Source organism: Rhincodon typus, chromosome 4 (genome assembly GCF_021869965.1).
Source record: "Rhincodon typus isolate 14 chromosome 4, sRhiTyp1.1, whole genome shotgun sequence".
NCBI classification, from domain to species: domain Eukaryota; kingdom Metazoa; phylum Chordata; class Chondrichthyes; order Orectolobiformes; family Rhincodontidae; genus Rhincodon; species Rhincodon typus.
Window position 1 is genome coordinate 25,817,122 of NC_063335.1, and position 14,678 is coordinate 25,831,799.

The window sequence follows — 14,678 nt, forward strand, 5'->3', positions numbered from 1 at the left end:
TGATAAACTATTTTATATTGTGATTTCCTTAGGAGCGAGTATCAACATAAAGAATTGCGCAAAATGTAACTTCCTTCATCTGACTGTTCTGCAACCCAAAGGTCTAAAAAACCTCAGTAAAGAAATTCTTCAGGTAAATTCTTCTTCAGGTTTCCACTTGATAGTTTTCAGGCATCGTGTTGATTTCTTTTATGGTTAACAAGTAATATGGTCAGCCCTGGTGTAAAAATTAGCAAATGGCTGATTTATGAATTTATGATTTATGCCACAGAAAGCCGTTGAGTCCAAAACATGCATGTTTTCAAGAAGGAGTTAGATATAGTTCTTAAACCTAAAGGGATCAAAAGGAATGGATAGAAAGTCTGATCAGGGGACTGAGTATGATGATCAGGCATGATCATATTGAATGGTGGAGCAGGTTTGAAGGGCTGAATAGCCTACTCCTCCTCCTATTTTCTATGTTTTCATGCAGAATTTTCAACTTACCAAGCCATGTTCCAGTTTAAGAACTACAGAGTGCCTCTGAATATTCAAATCCGAAAAGATGCTGTAGGATTATAACAGCTTTCTGAGGCATAACTTTTCAGAAAATATTTTGTTTTAATTTGCTTACTCGTTTGTTCTTTAACATTTCTGTGTATATTTGCAGTCTGAGAAAGTACAGGAGCTGTTGAACGACCAAGATATTGATGGCTGTACTCCACTGCACTATGTGTGTAAACAGGGATTAACAGAATCAGTGGAGAAAATGCTGAGCTTAAAAGCATCTCCTTATCTGAAAACTGTAGATAAGAAATCATCACTGCATTTTGCAGCGTGGTAGGAAGGCTCTTATTTTCAATTTTTTTATCTAATTCTCAAGATTTTATTTGCTCAAATAGAGGTCAGGATAAATTTAGAACTAATAGAAAGAAGTAATGTCCAGGGATGTGCAGGCTAGGTGGGTTAGCCATGGGAAATGCAGGATTACAGGGATAGGGTAGGGAGGGGAGGTGGATCCGGTGGGATACTCTTCATAGGGGCAGAATGGACTGGATGGGTTGAATGGCTTGCTTCCACACTGTAGGGATTCTATGATTCTATTTGATTAGGGGTTGTGTACTGCATTGCACTAAAGTATATCATAAAAAATAGTAAATGATTTGTGCATTGAGTTTAGGAGTTGGTATATCATGATGTGGCTGTACAGGACATTGGTTAGGCCACTTTTGGAATACTGCATTTAGTTCTGGTCTCCCTGCTATAGGAAGGATGTTGTGAAACTTAAAAGGGTGCAGAAAAGATTTATGAGGATGTTGCTGGGGTTGGAGGGTTTGAGCTATAGGGAGAGTTTGATTAGGCTGGGTCTATTTTCCCTGGAGCGTTGGAGCTGAGGGGTGACCTTATAGAGGTTTATGAAATCAGGAGGGGCAAGGATAGGGTGAATAGACAAGGTCTTTTTCCCAGGATAGGGGAATCCAAAACTAGAGGGTATAGGTTTAAGGTGAGAGGGGAAAGATTTAAAAGGGACCTAAAGGGCAACTTTTTCACACAGACGGTGTGGCGTGTATGGAATGAGCTGCCAGAGGAAGTGGTGGAAGTTGGTACAATTACAACATTTAAAAGGCATCTGGATGGTTATATGAATAGGAAAGGTTTAGAAGGATATGGGCCAAATGCTGGCAAATGGGACTAGATTAATTTAGGATATCTGGTTGGCATGGACACATTGGATTGAAGGGTCTGTTTCCGTGCTGTACAACTCGATGATTTGATAAACATTAAGTAGGAGGAGACAATGCTGCAATATTACACCAGACTGATTGAAAAGCTTTCATAAATGACAATAGTAAAGTTCACACAGTTTATATGTTTAATTTAGGGAAACTGACATTTTGTCAAGTGTTATAAATTCTGACTGATACTTGTGCTAATTTAGCAATAGGTATCAAGACACCATACACTATTATATTTGTTTTACTTGCGTTATACTTTTCAGTGTAACAGAAATCTTGGAGATAACATGGTTTCTTCCTATTTCCATGGTACACAAGCAGAACTCTTGTCTCTGAATCTGAAGGCTGTGGGTTCAAGTCCCATAGCAATGCAGTGAACACAAGAGCTAGACTATCACTTCAGGGAGTGCTGCACTGACTAGAGGTGGGGGCTTTTGGATAAAAGAATAATCTGAGGCCCAATCTGTTCTCTTAAATGGTTGTAAAGTAAAGCATGCACTTTTTTCAATAACAGCAGGGGCCTTATTCCTGGTGGCCAAGTCAACTATGCTAATACATTTCCGTCAACCAACATCATCAAAACAGCACATTATCTGACCATTAGTTCATGGCCAATTTTGACACCTGGCTGTTTGTGAATTGGATTCCTACAATAAATCAAGAATTTAATTTGTTGTAAAACTCTTGGGACATTCTGATGGTATGAAAGGTGCTATTGGAATGCAATTATTCATCTATTCTACTATTTTGCATGTGCATTCAACATTTAACTACAAAGCTGCAGGTCCTGTTATAGTCTCACACACTTTTGTCACATTTTTCATCTAAATTCTGATGTCTTTAAGTCTACTGTTAAAATTGTTGATGTTAATTTATCAGCCTGTAATTGTATAATGTGACCACCTGATGGCACTATTTTTAAAGGTGAATTATTGAACGATAGAACACACCAAATTAATTTGCCTGTTGTGCTAAGTTCACTCTTTGATAGAGCTTCCCTACTGGCCCTTTTCGTTTTCCCTTAGCTCTTTAAATATTTTCCTTCCAAGTCTCTTTACAATAAGTCGCTTTTGTACCTTCTCCAAGGTCTTGACATCTTTCCTAAAGTATTATTTCCAGATAATGAATGACCAGCTTCCAAAACAACTACCCAATTTCCAGATTTGAACTTGTGTTCAAAATTTTAAACATTTTCACTATCTTAGGACATCCCAAAGTTCTTCCAGCAATGAAATATTTCAGGAATATAGTCACTGTGAAATGTCAGGAATACTTACCTTCTCCACTTGCCTTGCCAGCTTCTAAGACTATTGCGCACAGTCTGTAACATTCCCTCACTAACACCTGAAGAAGGACTGAGGCTCTGAAAGCTTGTGATTTCAAATAAACCTGTTGAACTGTAAACTGGTGTCATGTGATTTCTGACCTCATCTTAGATTGGAGATCCCTTACTTCAAAATTGTCCCTCCTTTTACTAGATTTCGTTCCCCCAGCATCTACAGTGTCAGGATCCCTCAGAATCTTCTGTGCTTCATTTTCCTAAACGCTGATGAGTATAGATCCAACTGACACAATCTGTCCTCATACAAAGAGAACCTTTTCATCCCTGGAATCAACTTAGAGAATGGTGTTAAATGTAAACCTAGCCCTTGTTAAATGAGGAGACCAAAACAGTACACAGTACAGTAGATGAGTCTCACCAACATCCTGCACAGTAGCAGCAAGACTTCCTCACGTTCATGTCTCGTCATCCTTGCAATAGAGGAGAACATTTGAATGTGCTTCCTAATTACTTGTTGTACCTGCACGCTAATATTTTGCAACTCACATACACAATTCTTCTGCCCCACAACATCCTTCAATCTCTCCACATTTAAAGAATATTCTGCTTTTCTAATCTTCCCACCAAAGTGCATAACTTCATATTTTCCCAAACTATATTTCATCTTTCAGATTTACTCCCATACCCTTTGCAGACATTTTGCATCCTCTTGCACCTTAGTTTCATCTTTGCATCGTCAGCAAATTTAGCAACTATACGTTCAGTTCCTTCAGCTGAGTTATGTACAGTGGCCCCAGCACTAATCCCTAGATGCCCATGCAGGCCCTAGAGGAGTAAAGGTCACAAAGGGGTTTAAACACAAGGATAAGAATATTAAATTCACTGTGATGAAGTCTGATTGGGAACCAATTTATTTTTAACCATAGTTATGGCCGACTCAGCACTTGTAAGTTATTGCTGCAGAATTTAAATGAGACCAAGCTGTTGAATGAAGGAGATGAGAAAGGAATGACTCCATTGCATCTGGCGACACAGAATGGACATACCAGAGTGGTTCAACTACTCCTCAGAAAAGGAGCTCTCCTAATGAGGTAAATGTGCACTGAGAATTACTTTAACATGGATTATAATTTCTAGCTATGATTGTTCACTGTGATTTGGTTATGCAACTTATTTTGTAGGTTAGGCAACCTACTGGCTTTAAAAATAAGCACAGAGGGTGTTATCATTTATTTATATTTCCTTTGTTGAACACTGTTAGAATTGACTTTAAAGGGAGTAGACCTCTTTCCCTTATCTGCAAACAGTATCAAGTAGGTTTCCTTTATTTTGTTCAAAAACATGCATCAATCTTCACTTTAAGAAGCACTCCATACTATACCAATATAACATTTCTTTTTTCCCACATCATTTATTTTTATTTGGATTTTGTAATCTATATAATCAATTTTGATCAGTTTTACCTTGTGGATTTATATTTATTTGGTGTTTGGGGGAGCTGCCCCAAAATTCAAAAAATAAAACTTTTTATGCACTCTATGTAATAAATGCCTTTTCCTAATATTTATTCGGGTAATTCTATGAGTTTCCCTTGTTGTCGAGGAGCCTCAATCACTGACTGAAATATTAGTCTATTATAAAATCAGAAACAGAATTTACAAAGCCACAAGAGTTATTACAGCCTATCATCTATGTTAGCTTCCTAAACAACTACCCACTTAGCCCCAGTCCTTGCCCTTTCCTCTTTTCCATTACTTTAAAATAAAATGCATAGATGCACTGAAGTAACTCAACCAGGCTTCTTTGACAGCCTCTTCCAAGCCTGCAACCACTTCCATCTGGAAGGACATGGGCAGCAGATATATGGGAACACCACCACCTTCAAGCTCCTCTCCAAGCTACTCACTGTCCTGACTTGGAAATATATCACCATTTTTTCAGTGTGGCTGGAACATTCTCTTGGAACTCCCTCAATAACAGTACTGTGGGTGCTGCTACATTCTATGGACTGCAGCAATTTAAAAAAGCATCTCAATACCTCCTCCATGTCAATTAGGGATGGGTAATATCTGCTGGAATAGCCACATCAAGGACAAATGAAGAGAATATGGCACCCTTTTAAAATCCAATGGGATGATATTCCCAATCAGTCGTTCTGGTAGTGGATGCCATGCTCTAACAATCCTTTGTGAGGAAAACAAAGTGCCATTGTTTTCTGCTCTTCCCACCGTAAGCTCTTATTTAGACAAACAGGAAGCTGGAAGAACACAGCAGGCCAGGCAGCATGAAGGGTAATACCCAAAACGTTGACTGCTTCTTTCCTCCAGATGCTGCCTGGCTTGCTGTGTTCTTCCAGCCTCCTGTTTGTCTACCTTGGATTCCAGCATCTGCAGGATTTTTTTTGTCTCTATAAGCTCTTATTTACTTGGCTGTTCCACTGAATCCACTGTATAGCCACCAAAACATGACCATAATTGAAACTTTGAGTTTGCCAATGTGGTGGGTGGAATCTTGTGCTGCCTGATGTAAAGCTAACAAAGGTGGAGTGAGTGGAACCAGAGACAGGGACTACCTACATCAGGCTCTGTACTACCTTATCCAGAGTTTTAACCCAATGCTGCTTCCTGCCCAGACAGATACTAGTCTGAAGTATCTCAGGTTGTGGGTGCCTGCATGTACTCTATCCCTGAGATTGCCTTCTCTTTATCTTTGAGTAAACTTTAAAATCCTCATGTGTTGTAACATTCATTCATTTATATCTGTGCATGGCAGATTATCAATAAACTTTCTGAGTCCAGCATATAAAAATACCTTTTACTTCCCATGCTCTTTCTGGACTTGTAACTTCTAGCTCACTGATATTAGCATTAAATGATCAGCTATAACATTATGGTGCAGGGCTGGACGAACACAGCAGGCCAAGCAGCATCATAGGAGCAGAAAGGCTGACGTTTCGGGCCTAGACCCTTCATCATAACATAACAAATCATAACATTATGATTTGCTTGAATCCCATTGGGTCAAAGCCAGTCCCCAATATCCCTGCCAAACTAATGCTCCTGTCTATTCAATCTGAATTATTCCAATGGACCGTGCAAAGATCACATGTTGAGGCAATCTGGAACTTTGTTTTGATATCCAATCTGGTTGGCTTGAATTCAGTACCTGGATGATGATGATGTCCTGTGTTTGAAACAGCTGTACCTCTCCGTACACGATCTGATGTAGTGTAGGCATGGCTGTCCCACATTCTGTACAAGTTATTAGACTGAGCAAGATCAATACATTTCTGTCCTTGCTGAATGCCCATTCAGATGCTCTGACAGTATAAGATCTTGGTCAATCAATTTCTCCAACGCCCAGACTTCTGACATCCTATCCCTTAATCAGGCTTTCTTCCTTGGCTTTATGTTTGACAGAGCTTCCACCCTGCATCTAGAATTGTCCCACCTCTGATGCTTTTTTGCTGTGGCTTTTCTGGGGTTGTTATACCTTGTGGTTTTGGCAGACTATGTTTGACCTGAAACTGTGCTTTTAAAATTGGTACGTCTGCTTTTACCCCATCCCCTAGCCTTGACAGTCCACACTGCTCTTTCTATCTCAGCGATTATCTGAGAATGGAATGGAGAACTTATCACCCAAATCGTTGTTGATAAATTGAGGTCCATTGTAATATACTCATTCTTCCAAGAAACTGTGTATGATAAACATCCCTTTTATTGCTCCCATCACTGAGCTTGCAGTGATCAGATGAAGTCTTGCCACTTCTATCCACCTAGATTAGCAGTTGACCAGGACTAAATACATCTCCTCTTTCAAATGAAGAAACCCTGTTGCTAGCCCTTCACTTGGCCTATTTGGAAATCTTGATGAAATCATTGGCTTGTAGGCACTTAGCTATGTAGGCCATAGACTTGACACAAGAGAATGTAAGCCAGTATGTCTTTTGAAATCAAAAATAGAAATTGCTGGTAAAGCTCAGCAGATCTGGCACCATATGTGGAGAGAAATCAGAGTTAATATTTCAGATCAAATGTCCCTTCCTCAGAATTAATGGTGGCTAGGAAAGTGTTGGTTTACATGCAGAAGATTGGGTTGGGGGAGGGGTTAAGGAGTAAACATTCGAGGGAGATACAGGCCAAAGAGAGAGAAGAACAAAAACAGAAATTGCTGGAAAAGCTCAGCAGGTCTGGCAGCATCTGTGAAGGTAAAAACAGAGTTAACGTTTTGAGTCCGGTGACCCTTCCTTAGAACTGATGGCGGCTGGGAAAACGTCAGTTTATATGCAGAAGAAAGGCGAGGGGTGGTGGGGTAGGGAGTAAACGAAGGGATAGAGCCTAGAGAGAGAGAAGAGCAGTTGGACAGACAAAGAGTTGATAACGATCAGGCTTGGAGGGTAAATAGTTGTTAATGGGGACTGTTAGTGACTAACAATAGGTAGTGTGTAATGGCAGGCTATGTGATAACAATAGAAAGAAGAACAGTTGGACAGACAAAGGAGTGGATAATGACCTGGCTAGGAGGGTGAATAGCTATTAATGGGGACTGTTAATTGTTAACAATGGCTGTTGCGTAATTATGAACTATGCAATAACAAGGCCTGGAGTGTGGGGGACACTGCAGCCTTCTGGACTCAATATTGAATTCAGTAACTTTAGCTGTCCCATATCCTTATCCCAACTCCTACACTCTATGCTGCCAGACCTGCTGAACTTTTCCAGCAATTTCTATTTTTGTCTCTGATTTACAGCATCTGCAGTTCTTTCGGTTTTTATGTCCTTCGAAGTGGCTCACTACCACACTGACTGTGTGCTGTTGCTCTGCACTGTGATGCTTAAATATTCCCCTTTGAGTTGCAAAAGGATTTCTCTTCTCATTGACTTTGATACAACCGTTCCATGGTTGTACAGCAATAACTCTTCCGTGATTACCAAGCATTGTTTTAGGGTGAGTGGTACCTCTTCAGCACTTGGTTCCCAGGATTATGTTTTGACCAGCCTTGCAAGTCATGGTTTGTCCGACCTTTCTGTGCCTTTCTTTGTTAGATTTCTGAGCTATGTGAATTTGTCTGAGTTTGCCCTCAATTGTTCATCAAGTGCTGGTGATTCCAATTTTATGAAGCTTCATGAAAGTTATTATCATTTAGGAACAAGGCTTCTAAAATGGAAGAACCAAACGCGTCTTTAAATTTGAGTTGTATTTCTATTTTGTGCATGTTAACAGGAGTCATCATTCAGTTCCCTATGGACTTGTTTTTTGAGTGTCATTTATGTGATATAGAGCCATAGCGATCTACAGCACTGAAAAAGTCCCTTCAGCCCACCATGTCCATGCCTGTCAAAAACAACCACCTAGCTATTCTAATACACATTTTCCAGCACTAACTCTCTGAACAGCATCCCACCCAGACCTAGACCCAACTCTATCACCATCACCATCACATTTCCCATAGGTAATCCACCTAGCCTGCACATTCTTAGACACTACGGAGAATTTAGCATGGCCAGTCCATCTAGCCTGCACATCTTTGGATGTGGCTCTATCAGACTTGTGGCCAATGAGTGCCATAGTCTCAACCTGCAGAATCTCAAAAAACAGCCTTTCCAAGCCTGAAATAAGGCTTTGCCCTCCATATTTCTTGACTCCCCAACTCCCAAAGACTAACTGGTACTTCCTTATGGTGCTGAAATTCCCACGCCTCAAGTTCCAGCCTGAATTTCCTGTGCCCTCCCTCCCCGTCTCCATAGATGCCAGGAACCATCTGCAAGTGTCACCTACCCTGTGGCCTCCTGGTGTTAAGAACAAAGAATAAAGAAAATAACAGCTCAGGAACAGGCCCTTCGGCCCTCCAAGCCTGCGCCGATCCAGATCCTCTATCTAAACCTGTCGCATATTTTCCAAGGATCTGTATCCCTCTGCTCCCTGCCCATTCATGTATCTGTCTAGGTACATCTTAAATGACGCTATCATGCCCGCCTCTACCACCTCCGCTGGCAACGCATTCCAGGCACCCACCACCCTCTGCGTAAAGAACTTTCCACGCATATCTCCCTTAAACTTTTCCCCTCTCACCTTGAAATCATGACCCCCTAGTAATTGAGTCCCCCACTCTGGGAAGAAGCTTCTTGCTATCCACCCTGTCTATACCTCTCATGATTTTGTAGACCTCAATCAGGTCCCCCCTCAACCTCTATCTGTCTGATGTAAATAATCCTAATCTACTCAAGCTCTCTTCATAGCTAGTGCCGTCCATACCAGGCAACATCCTGGTGAACCTCCTCTGCACCATCTCCAAAGCATCCACATCCTTTTGGTAATGTGGCGACCAGAACTGTACGCAGTATTCCAAATGTGGTCAAACCAAAGTCCTATACAACTGCAACATGACCTGCCAACTCTTATACTCAATACCCCGTCCAATGAATGAAAGCATGCCGTATGCCTTCTCGACCACTCTATCGACCTGCGTTGCCACCTTCAGGGTACAATGGACCTGAACACCCAGATCTCTCTGTGCATCAATTGTCCCCAGTGCTTTTCCATTTACCGTATAGTTCGCTTTCGAATTGGATCTTCCAAAATGCATCACCTCCCATTTGCCTGGATTGAACTCCATCTGCCATTTCTCCGTCCAACTCTCCAATCTATCTATATTCTGCTGCATTCTCCGACAGACCCCTTCACTATCTGCTACTCCACCAATCTTAGTGTGATCTGCAAACTTGCTAATCAGACCATCTATACCTTCCTCCAGATCCTTTATGTATTTCACAAATAACAGTGGTCCCAACACGGGTCCCTGTGGAACACCACTGGTCACAGTTCTCCATTTTGACAAACTCCCTTCCACCACAACTCTCCTGTTGCCCAGCCAGTTCTCTATCCATCTAGCTAGTACACCCTGGACCCCATGTAACTTCACTTTCTCCATCAGTCTACCATGGAGAACCTTATCAAACGCCTTACTGAAGTCCAGGTATATGGCATCTACAACCCTTCCCTCATCTATCAACTTTGTCACTGTTGTTCTTGCCTGCTGGCCAGGTTTTCTCCATGGCCGGCTGCTGACTGGAAAGGGAACCACATTGTTAAAATATTGTTAAAATTTGGAGGATAATGGTGTCCTGAGTCGCATCTGCGTCCTCCTTGTAAACATCAACATCAATATGTTTGATGGATATAAACTGAGTAAATTCAACTCATCTTTCACTTTAAACTATTGAAGGGATTACAGATGTTGGACAAACTTACATTACGCTGCTTCTGGAGGATATACTCAGACAATGGAAATATTATTACAAACTAATGTAACACTGCTCGACCGGGTGGATGACAAAGGGGTAAGTATATGTATTCCATGTCAATGCACATGATGGTGATAGGTTATTTGAACAGAAACTGTGCTCTGTTTAAACCAATAGTTCCTTCCATTATTGAAACTGTGTCTTTATATTACAGTTTACATTGAACTGAATCTTCCGCTCATCAAGTTAGGTTCTGGGATTTCCTTTGACACACTTAGACATTGCTTTAATTTAACTAAAATACTCAAACGATACTCAAATGCCCTGAATATTAAATTACAATGGGCAACATTAACAAAGCCCTCAAGATGGAGCAGTAGGATGGTGAAAGTCTCCAGTGTACTCATTGCTGAGTTATTCTGATGATTATTTTAAACAGACAGCTTATTCCTGAAATGACTGCCAGTGTAGTTACTGATGCACATTGACACCAGTTTCAGCACCATTAGTAATACCTGACGGCAAAAAATATACTCAAATATTCTGTAGAGCTAAGCCAAAGTACGAAACATTGTATAATATTGTGGATTCATTAATGCAATATGATATTATCTTGGCCAGTTTTGTCACAAGGTGATTTAACTTGCTTTAATGAACAATAAATCTGTAGGTTTTATTTACCTCAACCTGACCATCATTTGCTGATTTTGAGACTCAGCGGAAAAATAACTCAAGATTTAGGTTTCTAAAGTATACATCATGAACCAAAGGAGTTCTTGTGGCATCGTGACTTAGAAATGTATCAGCATTCCTTCACTGTCGCTGGGGTAAAATTCTTGAAATCCCTCCCTAATAGCATTGTGGGTCTACCCACAGCAGGTGGACTGCAATAGTTCAAGATGGCAGCTCATCACCGCCTTCTCAAGGGCATCTAGGGATGGGGCGATAAATACTGGACCAGCCAACGATGCCCACATCCCACAAATGAATTAAAAAAACAGGTTCCTCTAGCACTGATAGGCCCCAGTTCAAATTTGGGCTCTTCACAAGTGGGTCATAACACATCCTAATAGGTTGATTTTAAAAAAAAATCTAGGAAGGGGCATTGGTGGCAGCATTGTACCCTCAACCACCCATAGCTCAATGCATCAGTACTGTCTCTCCCTATGGGAGTTTTAAAATCCCACTAGGACTTGACAGTCACTGAAGTATTATATAACCTGACCAAACAGGTTGATTAACAATCTTCAAATACCCTGATATGCCTGTGATAGGAGCAGAAGAGCTTGTGGGTCAACCTTAACCATATGGTAACTGCAGTCAACTATCTTCCCATATTAAGAATCTCCACATGCAGGACTTTGCCATGAGCAATTCTGAAGGACTATGACATGCATGTAAAAGCCGTAAGCATTTTATAAACCAAAATGTAGTCATTTTATAAAATGTAGGTTTGTGATTTTCTCATTCTTAGCGAACTGGTTTTCTCTTGTAATTTATTCCAAAGAACACTGCCCTTCATTTGGCTGCTAGAGAAGGACACAGTCATGCAGTATGTCTGCTCCTGGCAAAGGGAGCTGCTATAACACTGAACCATGATGAAGCCTCTTTTTTCCATGAAGCAATTCGCAACAAGAGAAAGGATGCTACTTTAACTATCATTCAAAGTGAAAGGTATGAATGTCATGTTGCTGCTATTAGATGCTTGTGGAGCTCTGATTTTTCTTCTAGAAAAATTTTACTGCTTAAAAAACATAATAAGTAACCATACATTAAAAAAGACCAATGTTAACATAGTCAGCAAACCTTTAACTGTTGGGCGGCCATCTCAGAAAATACTTTGCTCTCTACTTCTTGTAGAAAGCAACAATGCCAAGGCAATACCGTGTTTCTTTATTGGTGAGATCATAATCCACTTCTCCCATTGATCATTGCTTCTTAGAACATTGGAGGGTAGCCATTTTGATTTTATGGTTGAAAAAGTGTTACCCATCACCTTGCTACCCATCCATGTCCTCTTCTAAAAAGCTCGGTACTGGAGGACAGAAATGGAACCTAATCTGTATGCAGTTCATGAACTTTTATTTAGAGAGGCACATGTTGCAAAGGTGCAATTCCTAACTCATCAGCAACTGTTTTGGACTGTGTTTAAATCTGTTCTTAGTCTGAATATAATTAAACATTTGCTTAATAAACAATTAGGATTGTATTATTATGAGGAAGGGTCGCTCGACCCAAAATGTTAACTCTGATTTCTCTCCACAGATGCTGCCAGACCTGCTGAGCTTTGCCAGCGATTTCTGTTTTCGTTTTTGATTTACAGCATCTGCAGTTCTTTTGGTTTTTGTTTCATTTAGGGTTGTATTATATCTGGCCTCCAACTTCCAGATATGCAATGCTGCTTTCCCTCTCATAGAATCACGGAATCCCTACGCTGCAGAAAGAGACCATTTGTCCCCACTGAGTCTACATATCCTTGGACATGCAGCGGCACCCATACAGACACAACGAAAATGTGCAAACTCCACACAGAGAGTTATCTGAGGCTGGAATCAATCTCAGGTCCCTGGTGCTATAAGGCAGCAGAGCTAACTGCTGTGCCACTGTGCTGTCCCCTTCGTGTCCTTCATTAATAGCAGATTTAATAGTCCTCCATCTGAATTAGAAGCCTATCCCTGTTCCTGTCCTGCCATTTTCTGCAAGGTGAGTCAGAGTAATGTGTAATTCTTTGAAGAGTTTTGAAAATGTGTAAAGTAATTTATCAGCATATGAATGCAGAGATAAAGAGGCAAGAGTTTGTCCTTTGGGCCAGGAACCCAATATTAGAGTCAAATGAAATTCACATTATGTTGGGTACAGTTGCTCAGTAGCAACTTTCATGAATTGGCCAATTAGTAGCTGATTCTCTGTCCAGTTAAAGACAGTGGACAGACTGTGAAGTTGGAGGACTGATAGAGGCCCCTGGGTTTGCAAGAAACATCAATCAGCAATTTCAGGTAAGACATCCATTTAGAGACATCCTCCTATTCCAGTCAACCTCAGGCTGTAGGTTTTGACAGCCTTTGAACTACCCTTATAATAAAACAGCTGTGAACGCTGAAGATCTGAAACAGAATCAGAAACTGCTGGAGACTCAGCAGGTCCAGCAGCATCTGTGGGAAGAAGGCAGAGTTAACATTCAAGTCTGGTGAGCCTTCGTCCAAATTGTCAGCAGCGAGGAAAAAGTGGCATTTGTGCTGCAGACAAAGTTGCGGGGTTGGGAGGAAAGACAGAGCGAGAAGGGGAGAGGCGAGCAAACAGGGTGGAGATGGAGTCCAGCAAGAGATCTGCAAGGAGTAGATAAACAAGGAGATAATGGGTATCAGGCCAGGACAGAAGAAAAGCTGAATAAGTGACAATTAGAACTAAATGTAATAGAGAATGAGTTGTTGTTAACACTCCTAGGCCTATTATCACATGATATGCATTGCTTTCAACACAGCTTACCCATTCTACCTACTCTTATAATCATTTACTCAGCTGTTTTGCTGTCCTGGCCTGCTTTCCATAATTTACCTACCCCTTTCATGTCTCTTTCTCTCTGGAGTCCATCTACATGCTGACCTCTTCCCTTCACTCACCATTTCCTCCCCTAAAGGACATTAGTGAACCAGATGGGTTTTTTTTCCAACAATCAACAATGGATTTGTGGTTACCATTAGACTCTTAATTCCAGTTTTTTTAAAGAATTCAAATTCCACTGTCTGCTGTGGCAGGTTTTGAACCTGGGTCCCCAGGACATTACCTGGGTCTCTGGATTAACAGTCCAACAATAATACCCCAGGAACAAAAACAAAGTTGCTGGAAAAGCTCAGCATGTCTGGCAGCATCTGTGAAGGAGGAAAGAGAGTTAACGTTTCGGGTTCGGTGACCCTTGCCTTTGGAAGGGTCACTGGACTCGAAACGTTAACTCTGTTTCCTCCTTCACAGATGCTGCCAGACCTGCTGAGCTTTTCCAGCAACTTTGTTTTTGTTCTTGATCTACAGCATCCTCAGTTCTTTCGGTTTTTAATAATACCCCAGGCCCGTCCCCCCTTTTGCCAGCAATTTCTGGTTTTGTTTCTCGAACTATTCTTATTTGGCTTGTAAGTAGCTCACCCTTCCAAGACTGATCCTGTCATTAAAAACATGGGCTGGGAAGAAGATGGAACCAGAAAAACAAAACTTTGGCCACTACCACATATTCCCACAATCAACTGCCTTTGTGTTTGGCCCCACCTTGGCCTTAAAGTTCTGCAGATGTGGCAAAGAAACAAAAGTAGTTGTGAGAGAAGATTGTGTGAAGATAGAATGGAATTTTCTATTGTGACTGGAAAGGAGAATTGGGAGGAAATGGAAGAATGATTGATAGCACTGAGGCTAAATAAAATTCAGTGAGAAAGTGTTCTAAGTCTTATT

At 41.0% G+C, this 14,678-nt stretch overlaps 1 protein-coding gene across 1 annotated transcript in view; it reads left to right on the forward strand.

Annotated features, from left to right (window-relative positions):
* The window catches only part of LOC109921381 (transient receptor potential cation channel subfamily A member 1), a 79,810-nt gene that overhangs the window by 38,279 nt on the left and 26,853 nt on the right, over window positions 1-14,678 (forward strand). The window contains exons 10-14 of the mRNA XM_048595905.1: window positions 33-133; window positions 650-819; window positions 3,924-4,088; window positions 10,223-10,337; window positions 11,749-11,915. Coding sequence (XP_048451862.1) covers window positions 33-133; window positions 650-819; window positions 3,924-4,088; window positions 10,223-10,337; window positions 11,749-11,915 — 718 coding nt within the window. The remainder of the gene's footprint in view (window positions 1-32; window positions 134-649; window positions 820-3,923; window positions 4,089-10,222; window positions 10,338-11,748; window positions 11,916-14,678) is intronic.